This window comes from Hyperolius riggenbachi, chromosome 9 (assembly GCF_040937935.1).
Source record: "Hyperolius riggenbachi isolate aHypRig1 chromosome 9, aHypRig1.pri, whole genome shotgun sequence".
NCBI lineage: Eukaryota > Metazoa > Chordata > Amphibia > Anura > Hyperoliidae > Hyperolius > Hyperolius riggenbachi.
Genome location: NC_090654.1, coordinates 130,972,085 through 130,995,798, shown reverse-complemented (window position 1 = coordinate 130,995,798; position 23,714 = coordinate 130,972,085). Strand labels below are relative to the sequence as shown.

General features: G+C 50.1%; 2 protein-coding genes across 2 annotated transcripts in view; one reads left to right on the top strand and one right to left on the bottom strand.

Moving 5' to 3' along the window:
• The window catches only part of LOC137532693 (SLAM family member 5-like), a 412,994-nt gene that overhangs the window by 172,203 nt on the left and 217,077 nt on the right, over window positions 1-23,714 (top strand). Inside the window, exon 3 of the mRNA XM_068253515.1 lies at window positions 191-266. Within this exon, the coding sequence (XP_068109616.1) occupies window positions 214-266 (53 nt within the window). The 5' untranslated portion in view covers window positions 191-213. The remainder of the gene's footprint in view (window positions 1-190; window positions 267-23,714) is intronic.
• Window positions 1-23,714, bottom strand: part of LOC137532694 (uncharacterized) — a 79,338-nt gene that overhangs the window by 22,526 nt on the left and 33,098 nt on the right. The window lies entirely within an intron of this gene.

Genomic DNA, 23,714 nt, shown 5'->3' with positions numbered 1-23,714 from the left:
GGTTTAGAGGACAGAAATCGGAAAAAAATAGCTAAACCTATGCGTCTGTAGTGCAGGGACATCTTATAGACCTTTTACCCCCCCCCCCCCTCTCAAACTCTCTTGATGTTATGCGCTGCTCATGTATTGTAAACAGCATGTCTGAGGACTGAGGACCCGGTGGTGCTTTATATGCTTTCTATGTCCCTAGAGAGCGTAAAGACAAGAAGAGAAATGCGCTGCCAGGACCCGGAGCCAGAGGGAGAGGATCACGCCGGCAGGAGCAGGTAATATCGCTTCTCTGCACACTCTGCATAACGCTTTACCATACCTTTGGAATATAAGATGCACCTATTTTTCTCCTCAAAGTTTGGGGAGAAAAAGTGCGTCTTCTATTCGGAAAAATACGGTACCTCAACACACGTCATTAAATGTCAATTCCTGAAGATTAGAGCATGCAGTAAAGCCAAAAGGGATGACCACTTCAGGACCAGACGAATTCTGGCTGATCTGTGCTGCGTGGGCTCTCCAGCCCACAGCACAGATCAGCCGGCAGCCAGGGCGACCAGACTTCCCCCTTTTTTTCCCCACTAGGGGGATGTCCTGCTGGGGGGGTCTGATCGCCGCCGGCTATATTTGTGTTGCGGGGGGGCTCCTCAAAGCCCCCCTCCGCAGCGTTTTCCCCCCTTCCTGGCTTTCCCTCCCTCCCCTCCTTTACCTGGGTGGCGCAGGACGGAGATCCATCCTGCGCCGGAACTGACAGGCTTCAGCCTATCATATGCCGGCGATCCCCGGCCAATCAGAGGCCGGGGATCGCTGATCTCCTTTACGGCGCTGCTGCGCAACAGCGACGTATGATGTAAACAGCGGGGATTTCTTCCCCGCGTGTTTACATTTCGCCTGCGAGCCGCGATCGGCGGCTCGCAGACTGTTCACGGAGACACCCTCCGTGAACTGGCATGGAAAGGCCGTTTCCATGCTATACCACTAACGACCTGCCAACGCCTATCGGCGTTAGGCGGTCGTTAAGTGGTTTTAAGACCTGCTGATCTGTCAGAAACTAGCTTCAGCATGGGATAACAGTTGACAGACTGAGCAGAGAGCCAAAAGGAAGAGACTCCCCTCTGGCTATTCTCTTTATTGGTGCCGATATATTCTAGAAAGGGACGAGTTTCTCTACCCCCCAGGCAGCGGAGAAGAGAGCCTGCAGAGAAGAGATTTCCCCTGCAGACCTTTAGACAAGTAACCCTTTAGGTTCCTGTTTGAAGATGTTGAGGAGCAAGTGCTGAATTCATCTAAGCATGATGTGTCTGATGTTTATTGGAAGTTCACCTAAACTCTGGCCATTAGATAAAATGTTAAGAAAGACTAATAGACAGATTCAGAGGGACTAGAATGAACATGTAGATCTAAAGGGATGCTGGGGATGACTTTTACTATTGCAGTGTTGTTCTACTGTTACTGCACAGGTCTTTGTGAATTGAAGCCATGTTTTTCAGTAAATTACAGAACTCCTACTGCACCTGTGAAAATCTTTGTGAATTAGCACAGCGCTGTCCAACTGGCGACCCGCAGCCCGCATCCGGGCCGCCAGGCCTCCTGTTGCGGCCCGCTCCTCTCCCCGGGATGCAGGCATGGCGTGCGCTATGGGCGCCATGCCTGCTGCCTCTTGTGTGGCCTCTCCTGTGTCCCCGCTGTGCTGCCTCACAGCTCAGACCTGACAGATCGCGGCGACTGAGGCAAACAGAGTGCGCATATTACCCGCACGGAGTACGTCACATGCGGAAGTGAAATCAGTCACTTCCGCATGTGACGTTCTGCCGCGCGGGTGTTATGCGCGCGCTCTGCTTGTTTCAGTCGCCGTGATCTGTGAGGTCTGAGCTGTGAGGCAGCGCTAGCCCAGCGTGGACAGAGGAGAAGGCATTGGCGGGCAGCGCTGCAATGAGGTAAGGCGGACACCTATCTAACTTGGAGGGCACCTGTCACTCTCTACCTAGGGGGCACCTGTCACTATCTAACTTGGGGGGCACCTGTCACTCTCTTACTGGGGGGCACCTGTCACTCTCTAACTGGGGGGGCACCTGTCACTCTCTAACTGGGGGGCACCAGTCACTCTCTAACTGGGGGGCACCAGTCACTCTCTTACTGGGGGGCACCTGTCATTCTCTTACTGGGAGGCACCTGTCACTCTCTTACTGGGGGGCACCTGTCACTCTCTTACTGGGGGGCACCTGTCACTCTCTAACTGGGGGGCACCTGTCACTATCTAACTTGGGGGGCACCTGTCACTATCTAACTTGGGGGGCACCTGTCACTCTCTAACTGGGGGGCACCTGTCACTCTCTAACTGGGGGGCACCAGTCACTCTCTAACTGGGGGGGGCACCAGTCGCTCTCTAACTGGGGGGGCACCAGTCACTCTCTAACTGGGGGGGCACCTGTCACTCTCTAACTGGGGGAGGGGCACCTGTCACTCTCTAACTGGGGGGGCACCTGTCACTATCTAACTGGGGGGGCACCTGTCACTATATAACTGGGGGGACACCTGTCACTATCTAACTGGGGGGACACCTGTCACTTACTGGGGGGGCACCTGTCACTATCTTCTGCCTATTAATGTGAAATGCTCTCTATGTGCCTCATGACTGCTGAATTTGTCGTGTTGGGGGCCTCATGATTGCTGAATTTGTCTTGTTGGGGGCCTCGTGACTTGTTGAGGGCATCACGATTGTTGATTTTGTCTTGTTGGGAGCCTCATGATTTGTTGGGGGCCTCATGATTGCTGAATGTGCCTTGTTGGGGGCCTCATGATTGCTGAATTTGTCTTGTTGGGGGCCTCATGATTGCTGAATTTGTCTTGTTGGGGGTCACATGATTGCGAACTGCGAGACTATGGAAAAGCTGAATCATCATCATGAGACAATAGCATTAAACCTTTTTTAGCTTTTTAAAACGGAAAATAAAACTGGGAGGTTCTAAAAAAAATACATTTTTCAGGAGTAGGATGGATGAAATTGTTTTTTTTTCGGAAGCACTCGGATTCCCGAAGCCTCCCTTCAGCGGCGGAAGTAGCAGTATTTGACCAATTTAGTCAAATACTGCTACGGGGAGCCAGCACCGGGAAAGGAGAGGGGAGGCTCATTAGGACTCTGATGAAACGTCTGATGATGTGAAACGCGTAGGTGGGAGGAGCCACCGGCCGGCCATGCGATCCTACTCCCTGGAATGCCGGAGTTAGCGTGTGGACTTTGCTGCAGTAAAGTGTGAGGCTTAGATCCTGGCAGAGAGTGCGGGCAGACGCCAGAGCAGTTGGAGCACGGCGGTCTGTATGCACAGGAAGGAATCTCTTTCACTCGTCCTGTATGCCATACACAGGGTGGACTACAAATACAAGCCAGATAACACAGTCAAAAGGCAAGCCTGCGCAGTGCTCCACGCACACCGGTGAGGACATAATGGGCCCATTTTAATTAAGCTTATCAACTCTGGAAGCTTGAACTGTCCCTTTGTGGAGCGGTATGATCAACACTGTGAGAACTGTTAACTGCAGCTTCAAATCGCAAGTATATGTGCTGTTGCAAGTCTATGCATGGCTTAATCAGCAATGAAGAATCCTGCTTATTTCCTTGCAGCTTATCTATTTGCTTGGCTACTAACTGCTTGCTAATCAGGCATATTTGCCACATAAGTAGACAGTGTGGCAATACACAATTTATGGAAATAGGGAGTATAATCCAAAAGCGTATATAATTAGAGAGCTTATTGTGATATTATGGATATGCATTTAATGACCCCGGTGGCTACCTCAGGTTTTTTAATGGTGTGAATGTAATCAATTTTAGGAATTATATGTTTGCTGGTTACTTGGGTGTGCGTTAGCACACATGTGTCCCAATTTTTTGTGCAATAAAAATAGTGTTTTGGACAAAAATTGATGTGGCACTCTATACCAACAAATTTTCTTTTTTATTTATGCTAACTACAAGGTTGGGCCTACTTGTTGTCCTAAATTACGCATTATTGAATCTAATTATATTTTTGTGCACTGTCCTTTTCTGAATGCTGCCAAAATGAGTTCTTCATTAGGACTCAGAGCCTTCCCTCTCCTTAGGTAAGTATCTGGCTTTTCTTTTACTAATCCGGTTCCCATTCTCTTTAAGTTCTATGCATCATTAAATAAGGTGTTCCTGATAAGAAGCGACAGGCTGGGCTATTCCTTGCTCTCTGCTAAACTGCTAGCAGACACTCTTCTAGAGCTGAATTATAGCACAGCTCAAACACTACAGAGCCAAGATGTTGCTTTTCACATGTAAATAAATAAACAGGCTGCTAATTAGTTACTTAGCTTGTTACATTTTAGCTACATGTGAAAAGCAATAGCACAGCTCTGGAGTGTGTGAGCCGCGTAATAAATCAGCTGTGGGCAGAGTAAGACAATAGGCTGCTAGCAGTTAGCAGAGAGCGTCACATTCTTATCAGGAAGAGCTGATTTATTGATGCAGCTCAACTGTGTAGAAGAGTAGAATTGGTCTTAGGAGCTATTTTTTTTAACACAAGCTCTATGGTTAAATTTATGCTGTCCATATTAAATAACTGATGGTGGCGATAAGGGAACAGCATAATTTCCCTCATAGTGCCCCTTTAAATAGTCGCTATGCTTCGCCAAATACATATATTAGAGAATACCTGGCCTCAACCAAAGCTACTTAATATAAGCACAGAGGTATGTTCATGCTGGATCGGCACACCTCTGTGCATTATCCATTCCTCTTGTCATTCCCCCATGGGCCCCCATAATCATAATGTAAAAATTAGATTTTTGGCTAAAGTCAAATTTTCAGACAGGAAGAGGTAGCCTCCCTGCTCTTCCCCACCACATTTATTCATTCCGTTCAGGGGAATGCATGAGGCAGGGAATGGAAGGGTAATAGAAGCTGAGGCGTATCTATGTAATATAGAGCCTATGGCAAACAATGAAATTGCCCCCCCCCCTTCCCGGTCAGAGCCCCCTTCCCCTCCAAAAATAGCATCCTTTCTCATGTACACGTATTATGGTTGCCTGTGTTTTTTGGCTCGGGCTATTGCTGAAGTTCCTGTTTTGGAAATATCTCTTCTTATCTCCTCTGTCCTCTTTTCTAACACTAAGCCAAGTGTCCCAATGTGCAACTTGGCCTAGTATAGGTCCTACCATCTGGTGAGTCCGGAACCTTGCGGTGTGGTGGTGGTGATCCATGCTTTGGTGAGATTATCAGCTATCTACGACTTATGCTTTGAGAATTACGTCCACTATACTGAACTGTACCTTTTGCATTGCTCTGCAACCATTGCATGGACTTTTTTAGTTGTGCAGACGCTACCTTCTAGTGAGAGATTGTTTGTGTATGTAGAAGGAGCTGCTCCAACAATCAATTTTAGTGTTTAGGGTGTTATTTACATGCAAATTGAGATTAGGGACATTGGTGTAGCGCTATCTCTAAAGCTATCACTAAGCCAAGTGTGCCCTACATACATAAATAAAGTAGCCATGTTCCTTATATAACAGAACTAATCTGATCTGAGGTCTGAGTGATGGGGAGGCATGGGGGCAGGCATGGCGCCCATGGTTCTGTGGCACTCATGGCATGTGCCATACCTGCACCCCTCTAGATACGCCTCTGAATAGAAGGGAACATCGCTAGGAGCCTGGCTTTTCCTGTCTGAAAATTTTACTTAAAGGTGTTATCAGGGAAATTAGACCAAATGAGCTTTACTCACCTGGGGCTTTCTCCAGGCCCTTGCAGCTGACCTCGAGGTCGGCCTCCGCACTGTCGGCGGCGCGGAGCGGTCGGCTGCAAGGGGCTGGAGAAAGCACCAGGTGAGTACAGTTCATTTTGTCTAATTTCCCTGATAACTCCTTTAAGCTGAACGTCACATTTTTCAAGGAGTAATTGTGGGGACTGGGTGGAGCAAGTAAAGGAACAAACAGCCCACAAAGGTAAGTAGCACCAGCATGAGCATACCTCTGTGACAAAGCCTCCCCCTCTCCTCCATGGACAAGTCTCATCTCCACCTCTGGTGCCCAGGAGAAGGGTGGGGGTAACTACTTATTATGGGTAGTTCCACAAAGCGTTAAAAAATAAATAAAAACATAACGAGACCAGAAACACTTACCTTTGGCAAAATCCCTTACCAATATCATAGTAAATGTCCCACGCCAATATCCTCTTATTATATTAATTGAAGATCCGGGATGAGCGACAAACATGGGCGTCCACATCGCCACCGACACTTACTATACTAAAGTATAGCAAGCCCTGGCAAAACATCTTTGAAAGTGCCTTTAACAGATCAATGAAAATTCTCCATGAGAGGGGACCAATGGGGAGCCCCAGCAGTACTTTCAAAGATGCTCTGCCAGGGATTGCTATACTTTAGTGACTGCCACCACCACCCATGCTCTCCCCCCAACTCTCCACCAAAACAACTAGCATCCACCCAAACCAGCACCAATGGCATCCACAGCACCCTGCCCACACACCCTGGTGACACCTGCACTGTCAGGAATATATTGGGGTGCTTAGGATGTAAGGAACAGGAACATATTCTTTCATTTTTCTGCCTGTGTTCCATGTACGTCTGCTAGAAGGGAGCTGTTGCTTGGGGCAAGGAAGTGGGTATTGTCTTGACCATATGAGGTGCTTTGAGTTTCTGCTAATGTTATTATCTGCCTGGCTTTTTGAACTCAGGAGACGGCCCATTGTCTCAATACACAAAGCAAGCCTAGTCAGGAAAAGTCTAAAACATGTCAGCTTGTGGTGAAGAAACCCTATTTCACTGTGAGGAAATTAAATTATTGGTAGAGTTGAAAAGCCTCACTTAACAATCTCTTGATGTATAGACATTGTAACCTGGGGAAATTGGGCTAAGGAAGTCTTTTGTTGGGTGTGGGTACTATAGTGGATGTTGGATCTCTGAATATCCAATTATGACTGAGGATGTAATTAAATCTAGTCTCCCCCCGTCCACACAGGCTTACAGCCTCGAGGCGAATATTTCATTATAAAAACCAGGGGACAGCTACCTCAAATCAGTTCTCTTCTGACGGTAGCTGCGGCCGGTCTCCTGGCCCAAGCTAGTGGACTCCTGGTCTAACCAGAATTGTGTCCGTCCACAAAAGTCCAAGATTCTTCTATCTGGATTCCTGTATTTTGGTAAGCAAACTGCTTGGTGTGTATCTTTGTAACCTCTTATCTTTGTAACTCTTAATTTTGTAACTTTTTTACTTTGTTTTTTTGTAATCTTTTGCATATATTCTGTTCTGCATTGTTCCATGTTTTTCTGGATTAAATTATTATTTAATAAGCTTGACTTCTGCTGTGCTAAACTAACACTTATAGCCTAGAAGAGATTGAAGTGCAACTGTGTATAGTCCATGCCTATTTGTACGCTTGAGCAACACTACCATATGAAATTGTAATTGCATTGTGTGTGGGGGCGTTTGTCATACGTTGGCCTAAAGCGCGCAGCTGACCCAACGTACGAAAACCGCCAGTGCGAGTAGCGACAGCAGAGTGGCTAACAGTATCGTTCGGAACAACTGTTAGTGGTTTTGCTTCATTACAGTGTAAGATTGCAACTGTGTGTGGGTGCGTGGCGTTCTCGTATTCGGCCTAAGCGCAAAGCTGACCCAAATACGAAAACGCAGATTGTGTGTTTAGCCCTCGACAGCTGAGGGGACGTGTTTAGCGAACCGCTAGTGGTGGCAGTGAGAAGTGTTCTGGGGGGTCACAGCCTTGTTTGTAGCTTAAATTAGGCTGCTCCCCGCTTGATCTGGTCAAACCCGCAGTCGAGAACCGCATACGCAGGCGTGCCGCGGGTCGGTTCCTGACCTAATTGGCTGGCAGTGGTGGGAACGTTTAGTACATTAGTACGCAGTTTAGCTCGCTATTCTGAGTACTAAAGGCTGGAAGCTTGCTAGAATCGACTAGCCTACAGAAGTCTACTCAGTGCAGAATCTATATACATTTTTTCTTTGTTCAAAGATACACACTTGGTATTTGCTTTCCCTTCCCCCCCTTTTTTCTTTTTATTTTTTGCAACACGATGGCTCAGAAAGCATCCAGCTATGCAAGGCAAAACAAAGAGATACTACTCAACCTGTGTGAGCACAAAGGCATCGAGACGGTGAGCGGCCAGACTAAGGAGCAGTTAGTTTGTGCGCTCGAGGAGCATGATGAGGCAGAGCGAGTCCGTGCTTCAACGTCAGCGGATGCAGCTCACGACACGCCAGAGAAGGAATCGCTCCCGCCACAGGATGCGAGTGGAGACGATGTCCTGGATGATCCACCGAACACAGAGATGACATCTCTGGAAGCCGACCTACAGCTACTAGGTTCGGCTGAGCCCGAACTGCGCCTAAAGCTGATTCAGGAACATCGGCAAGCAGAGAGGGAAATACGACAAGCCCAGAGGGAACAAGTTGCACAGCGACACCAGCTGGAGCTGGCTAAACTTCAGCAGCAGAACCGGTCTGCTGGACCCGCAGAACGCGAAGGTGAGCGAGTCCACAGAATCCCCCTGGATAAGTTCCCCGCTATGGACAAGGACTCTGACATAGACACTTTCCTACAGGGGTTTGAAAGGACTTGTCGGCAGTATGGGGTGCCCCGTGAGCAGTGGGTAAGATACCTCACACCAGGGCTGAGAGGCAAGGCCCTGGAGGCGTTTGTGAGTCTCCCCCAGGAGGAAGAAACAGACTTTGAGGCAATTAAGAAAGCCATTATTGCACGATACCACCTCACGCCAGAGGTGTATCGCAAACGTTTCAGGACAGTGCAGCGAGGTCCTAATGACAGTTACCTGGATCATGCGTGCAACCTGCGCACTGCCTTCCAGCAGTGGTTAAAAGGACTGTCAGTCAAAACCTTGGATGCCCTGCAGGAGCTGATGATAAAAGACCAGTTCCTACACACCTGTCCTGTTGAGGTCCGGCTGTTTGTGCTGGATCGAGAACCAAAGACAGTGGATGAGGCTGCGGAAATGGCAGATTCCTACACCGCCCATAGAGCACCTGAGTCCAGGAGGACTACTACGCCCAGCTGGAGGGGAGAACAGAGTGCTAAACCTGTGTCACCCAGCACCCAGAGGAGGCAAGCACCGCTGTCTCCTGGATTCAGGCAACCAACCCCTGACACTCGGAAATGCTTTGTATGTGACAGGGTGGGTCATATCAGCAGGACTTGCCCAGAGAGGAAGAGGGAGGCCCCAAAATCCAGTGAGGCCTCAAACCCCAGTGAACTCCCAACGGCTTTGTGTGCTACCAGGAATGCTACTGGCTATGCAGAGAATCTTCAGCTTGTCACGGTTGGGGGTACAATTGCCACTGGGCTGAGAGACACTGGAGCAGAAGTGACTCTCATACATCCCCAGCTTGTGAACCCGGAGCAGTACATACCTGGGAAAATGATTGCTGTCAGAGGAATTGGGGGTGTCACCCCAGCCATACCCACCGCCTTGGTCCACCTGAATTGGGGGGCCGGCAGCGGATTGAAAGAAGTTGGGGTAACCGACAAAATCCCCACCAACGTTTTGCTGGGTACTGACCTGGGACGGTTAGTGGCCCGGTATGAGCCTATTTCTAACCCTGTGGAGCCTGCACCCCCAGCAGAAGTTCAGGACTCTTGCCAGGTGCGGTTTGATAATGCTGTGCAAGGGGGGAGTGCTGGTGAGGCCCCAGGTGCTATGGACTGTGTACTAGGAGCCAGCCCTAGTGATTCTCCAGTGCCTAGGCCTGGAGTGGGACATGTTGATACGGAGAATGCAGAAACTGATGATGTCATTTATGACGCACGGACTATCGAGGCGATCGATGCAAGAACTGTTGATGCTACTTGTGAAGTGCTGAGTAGCAATGGGTGTAATGATACAGATAATGTGGATGTTTTATGTGATGTCCCAAATTACAATATATCTAGGGCTGATAATGCTGATGTCATATGTGTTATACTACATAATGCTGTGTGTCATGTGGACACTCCGTCAGCTGCAGGAGTAACCAGCGGCGCTCGCTGGGCTGCAGCTGGTGGACTGTCCATTGAAGGGGCAGGTGGCACCAGGCCAGATCTTCCCCCTTCAGATGGTTTCAAGACCAAAGGTGATGTGGTTTATGATATGTGTAAGGTGGGCGCTGCCTCAGCTGCAGGGGTAACCCGCAGCGCTAGCGGGTCTACAGCAGAGGGACTGTCCACCGAAGTGGCAAATGTTGCTGGGTCAGCCACATCCAATTCGGAACCTGGCCCAGAGGGCCCAGGAGCCTCTCCGTCTGCAGCCTTCCTGGAATGTGTGACAGGCAGCACTGAGCTCTCTGGGGCTGTTCGATTTGACAGCAGCCTTGAAGAGCTCAGGGGGCTGGCCAGCGGGTCACCAGCTGGGAGGGGCGGGCTGAGAGGGTTCTGGGAAGTTACTCCCTCGGAGCTGTCCGAAGTGGAGGAGGCAGACCGGCAGATACTCGTTCCCCAAAGGGACCGAGAGATAGCTCCTGCCACTATAGAGAGAGTGCGTGTAGCGACGGTTGGAACCCTTCCCCAGTTGCAGCACTGTCTCTATGGTCGCGAATTCACGGTCGTCACTGACTCGCATTCCCCTGGTTGGTTACGTCAGGTTGCCAAGGGCAACGACACATTGCAGCAACCTGACCAACTTTTCCATTCCTGTAGCTTGGAGCTAAGGAGTTACCCCAAGGGAGGGGTGAAATGCATTAGCGATGGCCGCTGCTGGTGTGCGTCCTGGATGATTTGAATGTTTGGGCAGTTCCCACGTGGTGGTTACCTGTTATCCCCTGCTTACTACATCCTATGGCAGCAGAGCACAGTATACAGATAAGTGGAAATAGGCAGTAGCCTGCATACTTATATGAAGTGCTGAGGGGAATGCACATTGCAGTCCAGCTACCTTCTATGTGAACTGTCTGGAAGGGATATCACCGCTATCAGCTAACTGGATAAGGAATTGTGTGGCAAGGACTGATAATCACACATACAGTTTGCAATCATGCTGATCGGCACGTGGTTAAGCTGCCCTTAAGTGATTTTTTCATCTACCAGGTCGTATGCTGCTTTTTTATCATTATAATGGGATTATCTGCCTGGCTTTTTGAACTCAGGAGACGGCCCATTGTCTCAATACACAAAGCAAGCCTAGTCAGGAAAAGTCCGAAACATGTCAGCTTGTGGTGAAGAAACCCTATTTCACTGTGAGGAAATTAAATTATTGGTGGAGTTGAAAAGCCTCACTTAACAATCTCTTGATGTATAGACATTGTAACCTGGGGAAATTGGGTTAAGGAAGTCTTTTGTTGGGTGTGGGTACTATAGTGGATGTTGGATCTCTGAATATCCAATTATGACTGAGGATGTAATTAAATCTAGTCTCCCCCCGTCCACACAGGCTTACAGCCTCGAGGCGAATATTTCATTATAAAAACCAGGGGACAGCTACCTCAAATCAGTTCTCTTCTGACGGTAGCTGCGGCCGGTCTCCTGGCCCAAGCTAGTGGACTCCTGGTCTAACCAGAATTGTGTCCGTCCACAAAAGTCCAAGATTCTTCTATCTGGATTCCTGTATTTTGGTAAGCAAACTGCTTGGTGTGTATCTTTGTAACCTCTTATCTTTGTAACTCTTAATTTTGTAACTTTTTTACTTTGTTTTTTTGTAATCTTTTGTATATATTCTGTTCTGCATTGTTCCATGTTTTTCTGGATTAAATTATTTAATAAGCTTGACTTCTGCTGTGCTAAACTAACACTCATAGCCTAGAAGAGATTGAAGTGCAACTGTGTATAGTCCATGCCTATTTGTACGCTTGAGCAACACTACCATATGAAATTGTAATTGCATTGTGTGTGGGGGCGTTTGTCATACGTTGGCCTAAAGCGCGCAGCTGACCCAACGTACGAAAACCGCCAGTGCGAGTAGCGACAGCAGAGTGGCTAACAGTATCGTTCGGAACAACTGTTAGTGGTTTTGCTTCATTACAGTGTAAGATTGCAACTGTGTGTGGGTGCGTGGCGTTCTCGTATTCGGCCTAAGCGCAAAGCTGACCCAAATATTTTGCGTGTTTAGCCCTCGACAGCTGAGGGGACGTGTCTAGCGAACCGCTAGTGGTGGCAGTGAGAAGTGTTCTGGGGGGTCACAGCCTTGTTTTTAGCTTAAATAAGGCTGCTCCCCGCTTGATCTGGTCAAACCCGCAGTCGGGAACCGCATACGCAGGCGTGCCGCGGGTCGGTTCCTGACATGCACTACCACACATTAACACCCAAACAGCAGGTGGTGATACTAGCATGCATGGGGGTTTTGCTATTAACCTCCCTGGCGGTGCATTTCTGTCTAGAATTATGAGTCAAAAGCGGTACATTTATTCCAAGAATTTTAGGCCTTCAATTTTTCAGTCATAACTCACCCAAATATGTCTGGTAGACATTCTGCATATAAATAGAAGAATAAAACACAAATTTGTTGATTTAATTAAATTTATAAATAAACTTTAAAAATTGTGAAACTGTACAAATAAGTCAGAGAGAAAGTAGTGAAAATCCAGACAAAAAATGGTAACTCTTTTTATATATAGTGTCATCCTGTGCTTTTCAAATTAGCTTATCTGCCATCTCTGCCTTGGCAGTCAGGTGACACGGAAGAGATCAAATTTTGTGTTTATAGAGAAATAAGGAGAAATTAGACACACTAATATATATATGTATGTACCCATATATATACCCATATTCCTTAGCCCGACCTGAGCTCGGGCTTACCGCTGGCTGCTCATCTCTCCCAGCCCGAGCTCAGGTCGGGCTTACCGCCAGGGAGGTTAACTGAAAATGTCTTCCTCCTTCCCTATGCACATAGGCAAACATAGGAGGGGATTACAGCTGCGCAGAATCCCCCCTCAGACCAGGGCCGGTGCAGTGTCTAGGGACAGGCACAAATTGAGAAACCAGAATATCTGTAGGCATTCTGCAGCTTACAGCACTGCCCCTTTCTTCCTCTGCTACAGTTGACTTTGGATGTAGCAGCAGCTTGCGTACATAGCATGGAGCAGCAGTGTGTGTACAGAGCATGGAGCAGCTCTGTGGAACTGATGAGAGTCAGGTATGAGCACAGCCCTGTGTCCTGCTGTGTGAATGCTTCACTTTGCCTTTCATTACCAATGACAGCTGTCCTCATTATTATCTGTATCCAGACTGCTCCTGATCGATCCCGTTGTCGGTCAGTCGGACGGGATATGTACCCAGCATGATGTTCTACCATATTATTATACTGTATTGTGCGTGGCTGAGGGAGACCTTTCAGGAATCCCCCCACCTTGAAAATCCTGGGTTTGCCCCTGATGCAATGTCCCAAACGGAGTGTAAATGAGAGGTTACTCACCTGGGTCTGGACATTCCACTGCTCAGATCTCGCTTCATTCAGGGGCACCCTCTAGCTACCTAATACTTGGAGGCACCTCTACCTCTACGGAGGATAGCTCTGGCTACCTGATACTAAGGGGCACCTGTAGCTACCTGTGACGGGCAAGTGAACTAACAGAGAAGTGACTGCTGGGCCAGCCATTACACTTGTAGGTCCATGGAGGGCGAAGTCTAGGGTGGCAGAACATCTGTGCCTATAGACTCTTGGGATGTAAATCCGGGCCTGGTAAACGCTGAGGGATTTAAGGATTGCATGCATTGTATATTCTTACAGGCACATGGTTGGGACCTGGGGACTTTACTATAGCCAGATCATGTGGGTTCCCCAGGTAGCAGTATTAGGAAGCCATGTATGACCCCCTTCCCCAGATACTAGTATTAGGTATCCAGGTGGTCACGTAGATATTATCATTAGTTAACCATATGTGTCCCCCAAACCCCAAATAGAAGTATTAGACAGTCGTGTGAGTCCGTTTTAGAAAGTATTAGGTAGCCCAATAAGAAGTACTAGGTAGTCTAGTGACACCCCCAGTTAGCAGTATTAGGTAGCCAGATGTGCCCCCGATAATATTAGATAACCATTTCTTTCACACTGGGGCGGTATGGTGCGATAATTTTACAGCATTCCACCACAGGCAATGAAAGTCTAAGGAAACTTTCACACTGATGCGGTACGGCGCGATGTGATGAAAGTAACATTTTCACTGCATCCCCGACGCTTGCACAGATCTACTTTACCGAGCAGTTCTGCATCAATGTGCGGCAGACCGGAAATCGTGTAAGTCTATGGCGACGCGTGTCAGCGTGAAAACCCGCTGAATGTTTTACTTGTCCCTCATGCAGGGAAGTGTATTTTTTGCAATGTTTTAGCGCACGTTATCGCATCGCCACAGGAAATGAGCGTCACTTCCTGCTTGACTGGCTGCCAGACAGGGATTACCGCATACTAACACGGCAATCCCCGAAGACCTGTTTTTTTGTGGTGCAGCCCAGGGGTGCTCGGATGTGCCTCATCCACGAATTCGGCAATCCGCGTGGTTGCAAAAAAAATTCCGCATTTGGCCCCGCCGCATGCGGATTTTCGTCCGCGTCCACGCAACCACGCGGATTTTCTGAAGTGAATGGCGTAATCACGCGTGGATTCCCGCCCGGAGGCGGAATTTCTTTTAACGTTAATAACAAAGCCCCCATACATGCTACAATCCCCCAAATTGCATGGATTATCAAGGTGATAAGGGGCAACATAACTTCAACATAAAAAATTCCCCCCAATTTTTTTTTTTTAATGGCTTTTAAAGACAAATCACCACTGTAAATGGGGCTATTAATTGGTAATACGTGGTTTTAAAAAGGGATATACGCGTTAAGCAATCAAAGAGGTGAAGGCGAGTTCCAATGGCACTTGGTGGCGAAGGTACCGCTGGAGGAGGATGAGTGGCTGACGCCAAAAAGGCCCCAGAGAGGTTTTTGTAATTTTTTTTTTTTTTTTTTGCAGCAATTAGCAATGACATCGCAGCAGAGTTGTCAGTGGACACGGGCAGTGTGAACGCAGAGTGCAGTGGTGGTAGCGACTGAGTCAGGAGAAGGACTATGCGGGCGGTCAGTTCAGCAGCACAGAAGGACCACGGCAACATACTGGTAGTAGTAGTAGCAGCACAGCGTCATAGTGCTGGCCAAAAAATTAAATGCACCCGGTGACCCGGGCAGTGTGAACGCAGACAGAGTACATTGGTGGAAGCGAGTGAGTCAGGAGGAGGAGGACAATGTGAGCGGTCAATTCAGCAGCACAGAAGGACCATGGCAACATACTGGTGGTAGTAGTAGCAGCACAGCGTCATAGTGCTGGCCAAAAAATGAAATGCACCCGGTGACCCGGGCAGTGTGAACGCAGACAGAGTACATTGGTGGAAGCGATTGAGTCAGGAGGAGGAGGACAATGCGGGCGGTCAGTTCAGCAGCACAGAAGGACCATGGCAACATACTGGTGGTAGTAGTAGTAGCACAGTGTCATAGTGCTGGCCAAAAAATTAAATGCACCCAGTGACTCGGGCAGTGTGAACGCAGAGTGCAGCAGCGGGAAGCGACTGAGTCAGGAGGAGGAGGACAATGCGGGCGGTCAGTTCAGCAGCAGCAGCACAGAAGGACCATGCCAACATACTGGTGGTAGTAGTAGTAGCACAGTGTCATAGTGCTGGCCAAAAAATTAAATGCACCCGGTGGCCCGGGCAGTGATAACGCAGACAGTGCATTGGTGGTACCGTGGTAGCGACTGAGTCAGGAGGAGGAGGAGGACAAAGCGGGCGTTCAGTTCAGCAGCAGCAGCACAGAAGGACCATGGCAACATACTGGTGGTAGTAGTAGCAGCACAGCGTCATAGTGCTGGCAAAAAAATTAAATGCACCCAGTGACCCGGGCAGTGTGAACGCAGAGTGTAGTAGCGACTGAGTCAGGAGGACAAAGCGGGCGGTCAGTTCAGCAGCTCTGAAGGAGGACCATGGCAACTTACTGGTAGTAGTACCATAACACCAAAAAATTAACCAAGGTAGGCACTAGGCAGGTAGTAACTGTCTTTATAAAGGCAGGCATAGTTAACAACAGCACATGCAGCAGCCACTTCATGTCCCCCTGTGTCCGACAATAGGGGCCAGGAACTCACCTTCCACCCAAGCCTGGTTGATTTTCAGGAAGGTGAGTTTGTCCACAGAGGCGTGGGAGAGCCGAGAGCGCTTCTCTGTGACCACGCCACCAGCCGCACTAAAGCATCTCTCTGAGAGGACACTGGAAGGAGGGCAGGATAGGAGTTCCAAGGCGTACTGGGAAAGCTCGCTCCAGATGTCCAGTCTCTTGACCCAGTACTCCAAGGGGTCCACGGGGCTGTCGGTGTCATTGAGCCCGCTGGATGACCCCATATAGTCAGACACCATGGTGGTCAGTCGTTGCTTGTGCTGGTTGGTGGTGGATGCTGTGGCGGACACCTCTGTTCTGGGCTGCTGCACTGCATACAGGCTCTTGCTTAGGCTCTTCAGGTCTCCGGGGCGCCAGTTGCTGCTGCTGGTGCTGGTGGTTGTTGTTGTGCTGCTAGTGGCAATGGCAGGCACCTCTTGCTGGCTTGGCAGAGCAGTTACAGTGGGGGTGGAAGGCTGGGGGAATGCTTCCAGTAGTCTGCGCACAAGGGCCTCCTTCAACTCCCTTGTGCGTTGCTCGGTGGTGGATGGCGTCATGAAGTCTCCCAGCTTCCCCTTCAGACGGGGATCAAGCATCAAGGTAATCCAGATGTCCTCCCTTGAACGCATCTGGATCACCCGGGGGTCCCTGCGAAGGCAGCGCAACATGTGCACAGCCATGGGAAACAAGTGGGCCCTGCCAGCAAGATCTTCCTCGTCCTCGCCATTGTCCCATAACGCATGCCTGTCCTCTTCCTGTGCCATGTCGTTGTTCTCCTCAAACCGCCATCCACGTACAACGCCTGCTGCACTCTGCTCCTCCTCATTCAGGTTAGGGACCTACAACTCTTCCACTACCTGCTGTGAGCCCTCCTCTGAGCTGGACTGTGCTGCCATCTGCTCCTGTTCTTCCAACTGCCTCAGGGCTTCATCTCCACGCTCAATTAAATTGTCCATTGCCTGCTCCAGTAGACAAACCAAGGGCACCCACTGGCACACAGAGGCCCGCTCCTCACTGACCATCTTGGTTGCCTCCAGGAAGGGACTCAGCACCAGGCATACTTGCTGCATCAGTGTCCACTGAGTGGCAGTAATCATGGGGACACTTGGGTCTAGCATGTAGGCCCTAAGAGCCAGCCTGTGCTGACACAGCCGCTCCAACATGGCCAGAGTCGAATTCCAGCGAACTGGCATGTCGATGATCAGCCGGTGTTGTGGCCTTCCATACTGCTGCTGTAAGGTGGACAAGAGTGCAGAGGCAGTGGCTGACAGGCGGAAAAAGCGTACCACCGCCCGGGCATCCTGCAGCAGCTTGCTCATCCCCTGGTAGGTGCGCAAGAAGCGCTGCACCACAAGATTGAGCACGTGGGCCAAGCAGGGGATGTGCTGGAGGTTTCCCTGCTGCACTGCTGCCACCAGGTTGGCCTCGTTATCGGCTGCCACATACCCCACTTCCAGGCCTCTGGGGGTCAGCCACCGCTCCTGCTTCCTGAGGGCGGCCAGGACGTTGGTGGCCGTAAGCCTCTCCTTCCCCAGGGTCACCAATTTTAAAAGGGCTTGGCAGTGCCGAGGCTTGGCGCTGCTGCTGCCGAGGCGGGCTTGCTTTCCGGGTGCAGAGGGAGTGTCGTGACAGGACCCTTCTGCATCCCCCCTGATCCCGCGTGGTGGCACCACTAGCTGGGCTGATGCGCTCTTGTCCTCCCTCCCTTCCATCAGTGTCACCCAGTGGGCCGTAAAGGACAGGTAGTGCCCTGTCCCAAATCTGCTACTCCACGAGTCCATGGTCACGTGGACCCGCTTGCCCACAGAGTAGTCCAGGGAACGGGCCACGTTTTCCACCGCAAACTTGTGGAGTGCTGGGATCGCGCTCCTGCTGAAATAGTGGCGACTGGGGACTTGCCACTCGGGGATGCCAAATTGGAGCAGCGTCCGCATGGCGCTCCCCTCCTGCACCAGGGAGTAGGGAAGCAGCTGTGATGTCATGGCCCGCGCCAGCAAGCCATTTAGTTTGCGGATCCGCCTGTGGCTTGGAGGCAGAGGCTTGGTCAGACCCTGAAAGGTGTTGCTCAGCAGGGTCTGACGACGCTGGGATGCAGGGGAGACAGAGGAGACAGACGACCACTGGCTGCCAGCCTCAATGTCTGTGTCCTGAGTAGCCGAGGTGGAAGAGCGCTTGCGTGCTACTACTGCTGCTGCTGTGGGGGATTCACGACCCTGAGGGAGGGATGATGCTGCTGCGCTGGTGGGCCTTCTGCTCTCAGGAACCCCTGCCAGCAGTGCCTGCTTCCTCTTAAACTCCGCATACTCACGGCAGTGGCGGCTTCTCAGGTGGCCCTGGAGGGATGAGGTACCCATCTTGCTCAGACTTTTCCCACGGCTCAATCTTTTGCTGCACACCGCATACCTTTTGTCATCAGTACATTCGTCAAAGCAATCCCACACTGGTGACTTTAATTTACTGCGGCCCCCACTAGCAGAGGGTGCAGCGGAACAATGTGTGGTAGAAGTTGCCGGGGGTTGCATGGTGGTGGTGCCGGCTGAAGCAGTGTCCTGTCTACTTCCTCCACGCCCACTGCTGCTGATGCCCCTGCCCCTGCCTGACTTATGGCGATATCCTTGCCTAGGCCGAGGTGACTCGTCATCCTGCTCTGACCATTCTTCCCCGGACTCAGCAGGCTGCGCATAGTTAGGGTCCACAACGTCGTCATCATCAGCAGCATCATCATAATCCAGCTCTTCCTCTGACTCCCCCGCCTCCTCTTCTGTCCCTACATCCCCAGACACAGACCCCTCTTCTTCATCACCAGAACTCAACAACGCTTGTGATTGTGGCCTGATCTCAATCTCTGCCACATCAGTCCCCAGTAAGTCCTGAGCTTCTTGCATCAGCAGGTTCCCAGATGCCGGACTGAGGGACAGAACGCTGTCATCCTGGGAGGGCTGCTGACCAGTGGGTGCTGGGGTGGATGTCACAACAAGCGTGGGACGTTGGCTGCAGCTGCTGCTGCTTGGAGTGGTGCTCACAGTAGAGGTCTGGGAGGAAGTCATGATGTCCATGAGTACGTCAGGTTCCATTTGCTCAACCACCACACAGGGACCAGAAACTTTAAAATATTTGGACAATGGCGTCCGCTGACTCGGCCCAGGCTTTGCTGCCCCCCCTTTCTGCTGCATCACGACCACGTACAGCTGGGCGTCCTCTCCCTGGACATGGAGCAGTCCCAGAAGTGGCTGAGGCAACTGAACTCCCTTTCCTCTCACCCCACCAGACATGTTGCTAGTAATGAATCACTGGATGCAGTGGGCACAGTACAAGGTCACTGAAGGATGCACCAGGAACAGTACAACGGCACTGAAGGATGCAGTGGGCACAGTACAAGGTCACTGAAGGATGCAGTGGGCACAGCAGTGGGCACTGGATATACAACTAGGTCACTGAAGGATGCAGTGGGCACAGTACAAGGTCACTGAAGGATGCAGTGGGCACTGGATATACAACTAGGTCACTGAAGGATGCAGTGGGCACAGTACAAGGTCACTGAAGGATGCAGTGGGCACAGCAGTGGGCACTGGATATACAACTAGGTCACTGAAGGATGCAGTGGGCACAGTACAAGGTCACTGAAGGATGCAGTGGGCACAGCAGTGGGCACTGGATATACAACTAGGTCACTGAAGGATGCAGTGGGCACACAAGGATGTCACACTGTGTAATGAGATGCTTATATGCCAGCGAGCGAGAAGTGGGCACTGGGCACGGCACAAGGTCACTGACAGAATGAATGAACAGCGCTGGCAGAGAGTGGCGGTGCCGGCGGTGTGACTGGCTGCCTGCAAATAGTACAAGTGAAGTGGATAACTGTCACTGAAATAATATACAAGTGTGTAATGAGATGCTAATATGCCAGCGAGCGAGCAGTGGGCACTGGGCACGGCACAAGGTCACTGACAGAATGAATGAACAGTGCTGGCAGAGAGTGGCGGCGCCGGCGGTGTGACTGGCTGCCTGCAAATAGTACAATTGTATAACTGTCACTGGAATATACAAGTGAACACTGCAGCTGCACTAACCTGCCTGCCTGCACTACACACAGATAATCCCCACTCCCACTACACTGACTACACTGCAGCACTGAACCTGCCTGCACTACACACAGTTAAATAATCACTAGACTCCCACACTCCCACTACACTACACTGACTACAACTAACTACAGCAATCACTCACTGACTAGCTAACTGTGTACAGTATAAGAGCAGTGTTAGCAAAAAAAAATGCTTTGTTTTTAACACAATAAATGCACTTGCTCAAACAACAATGGCCTGGAGATAATCCTCTCAGCACCACAGTCTAGCAAGGACAGAGCTTTTCCATCATGGCCGCCGCTTTATATTCAGGAGGGGAGGTCATAGCTCCCCTCCTGTGATTGGTTGCTAGGGCCTGGCTGGGGCCCTCTGATTGGCCTGCAATGTGTCACTTCCGCATAGTTTGACGCGTTTCCGCTAACCACGACTTCAGCGCCGGGTTTCACGAGCGTGAATGCGGATTTCTGTCCGCATTCACGCGAAGCCGAAGCAGATTTTCGTGGTTGAAAATCTATTCACGGCTTAGCGTGTCCGAGGCGGAATGCGTCAAAAATTTAAATGGTAGTGAATCCACGCGTAAGCGTGATCACGACCAGGCGGTGAGCACCACTGGTGCAGCCCTCGTGCCGCAGCGCTGCCGCCAATCTGCGGTGTGAAGCTGGCCTGAGGTGTACCCCCAGTATAGTCTCATAAGTAGAGAAAGTGCAAATGCAAGTGCTCTGAACCAAGCAACCCCTGTCCTGTATATGGATGAACAAACTCCCGCCTCCTGCAAATGCGCAGACCAGGCTTATGCACTTCTCAGCCCTTATACATAGGTGCTGAGAACTGTATGCAATAGAGACATCAGTTCCACATAAAAGCAGTAAGTGTTAGAAGGTATGCTTTGTGCAGGCTTCTCTCATGGTACCCACCCTAACCTCTCTCAAGTGTTACCCCATTTACCTAAAGGGGAACAAGTATGCTATGTGACTTGGGAGCAACCTGCAAGAAAAAAGACAATTGTATACTCACATAGGTAGAGACGTGTATATGGGCTGAGAAGTGCATAAGCTTGGTCTGTGAATTTGCAGGAGGTGGAAGTCTTTTGTTTGCCCATATACAGGACAGGTGTTGCTTGGTTCAGAGCACTTGCGCTTTCTGTACCTATGTGAGTACCCCCAGTATAGGTAGCTAGGTGTTCCCCCCAGTATTAGGTATCCAGAGGAGTCTCCAGTATTAGGTAGCCTAAGGTGTCCTCCTAGTATTGGTAGCCAGAGTTGTCCCTCCAGTATAAGTAGCCCAAGCTGTGTTTCACAGTGTAGGTAGCTTTAGGTTGTCCCCCTGCATTGTTAGCCTGAGGTCATGTCCTCTGCCCCAGCATAAGTAGACTCAGCCCCCCCCCCCCCCCATGTGCAGAGTTGTGAGCAGGGTGGAAAAGTGCCTCAGCTCTTCAAGATCCAGTGGTATATCTCCTCATTTCAGCCACTTAGCATCCTGTCTCTGTGCTTCCAGCAGCATCTATCAACATGTACCAGTGGGTCACGTCACATGATGACTGATGCTGCTAGAGCTATGGAGTCAGGACACTAAGGGGCTGAAGGTAGGAGATGCATCGCTGGATCCTGAAGAGGTGAGGCACTTCTTTGCTCGAGTCATAGGAGATGCATTGCTAGATCCTAAAGAGGTGAGGCACTTCTCTTCTAGCAACTCACTTTGTAGTTCAGTGGGCCAACGAAGAGTCCTCATGAGGCCCGCAACGGGCCCTCCTTTTGTTGGATATTCCCTCAAAACCCAAGTCAATTGCTTTGGTTGCATTGTGGTTAATCCAGACCAGCAGAAAGAGGACAGGGATCTTTGGCAGTGTAACCCACCTAGGACTTCAAAAGACTAAGTATCCCTGGCCATCACCCATTTCCCTGGTCAAACAAATGGCCCTGATTATTTCTTTCAAATACGTGGATTCTGCTGCTTGTTTTAACCCTGCAGGATTTTGACATTGTAACGATTGTGGAATTCTCTCCATGATCAGCGCACAGGACGTGCGCTGACACTGCGGAGATCCTCCACAAGCGTATCATTTGAGGGAACCCAGCAAAAGGTGCAACGCACCTGTAGAGGGAAATTTCTGTCGGCAGATGGAGCTGTGGAGTGCAGAGGAACAGCTCCTCTGCCCTGCCACTGACGCCAGACAGAAATTGTACGAAGGGAAGAAACGCAGGGCAAGATAGCCCTGATAGAGAGAGATCAAAGCGACAGATGGTATGTGTGTCCATCAATCTAGTCGCCACCCTGAACACACAACCATGAAGATCAAGTGAGAAGGCAATCGCAAGAGATGGCAATTGCTGACAGCGACACAAGACCGAATAAGCAAAGATGAGGAATGTATGTAAGTCCACCAATCTAGCCCCCAACCTGCGACGGTGGACACACAACAGAGGAAACCAAGTGAGAATGCAATCGCAAGGGAAGCGATTGCGAATGAGAATGAGCACAGGGACAGAATGTATGTATGTGCACCAATCTAGTCGCCAACCCGCGACGGTGCACACACAACAGCAGAAACAAGGTAGGAACGCAATCGCGAGAGAGGTGATTGCCAGAGGTGACACAAGGTTTAAGCAAGACAGGGGACGAGAGTAGCAAAGGCACAGCAAATCATACAATGAGAAGATAAGGAAAATAACAAACGCTAACTAAACGCGAACACCGCACTCATTCGCAACAGCAAACGCGTTTACAGCGCGGTCTCCGCGTGTTAAGCACAACAGAGACAAGCACGCCCAAATAACAACAGACAGACAAACACGAAACAAAGAACGCGAGCGCTTGCTTAACGGTTACCTCACCGAGCCTACAGCAAGCATTCGTATCAGACAAGACAGATACACGAAAACAGGAATAAGTGAGTGATACGATCCACTGCTCTTTCCGCCAGAGCGAGTGCGATCCAAGTAAGGCAACAGAGCGAGCTGGATCCACTGCTCTTTCCGCCAGAGCAAGTGTGATCCAAGTACAGCAAGAGAGTTGTAGATCAGAAGGATCCACAGCCGCTACCACTAGAGGCTAGTGCGATCCAAGCACGACAGACAGATGAACAGAAGGGCCTACCAGTAACAACCGCTGCTCTGGTTAGCACCCCACAGACAGACAGAACAGGCAATACAAATAATACAATCCTGACTGCTCTAGCAAGGATGCCTAGTGCAGTCCCGAGAATTACTCTAAGCTAATCTTTAAACGATAAGCATGGCTGACACTCCAGGAGTGTTTCACAGGACAAACCCTTATGACCAGCGAAGTACTGTGGAATCGCATGGTATTTATAGAGCAAGCCTACAAAGGATGTGACTAGGCAATTTGCATGACAAACGTATGCAAATTCCTCAGCAGCAGCAAGCTGCAAATCTGACAAAAGGTCTCTTTTCCAGAGACCTGCAGAATGCAGACCTGAACAGTGGTCAAAAAGCTGCCTGCCTGCGCAGGCAGCTGAGCGGATCATTACAGACACCTTCCATGTGATGTCATACTCAGCACTATGCACAGCAGCTTTGTAAAACACA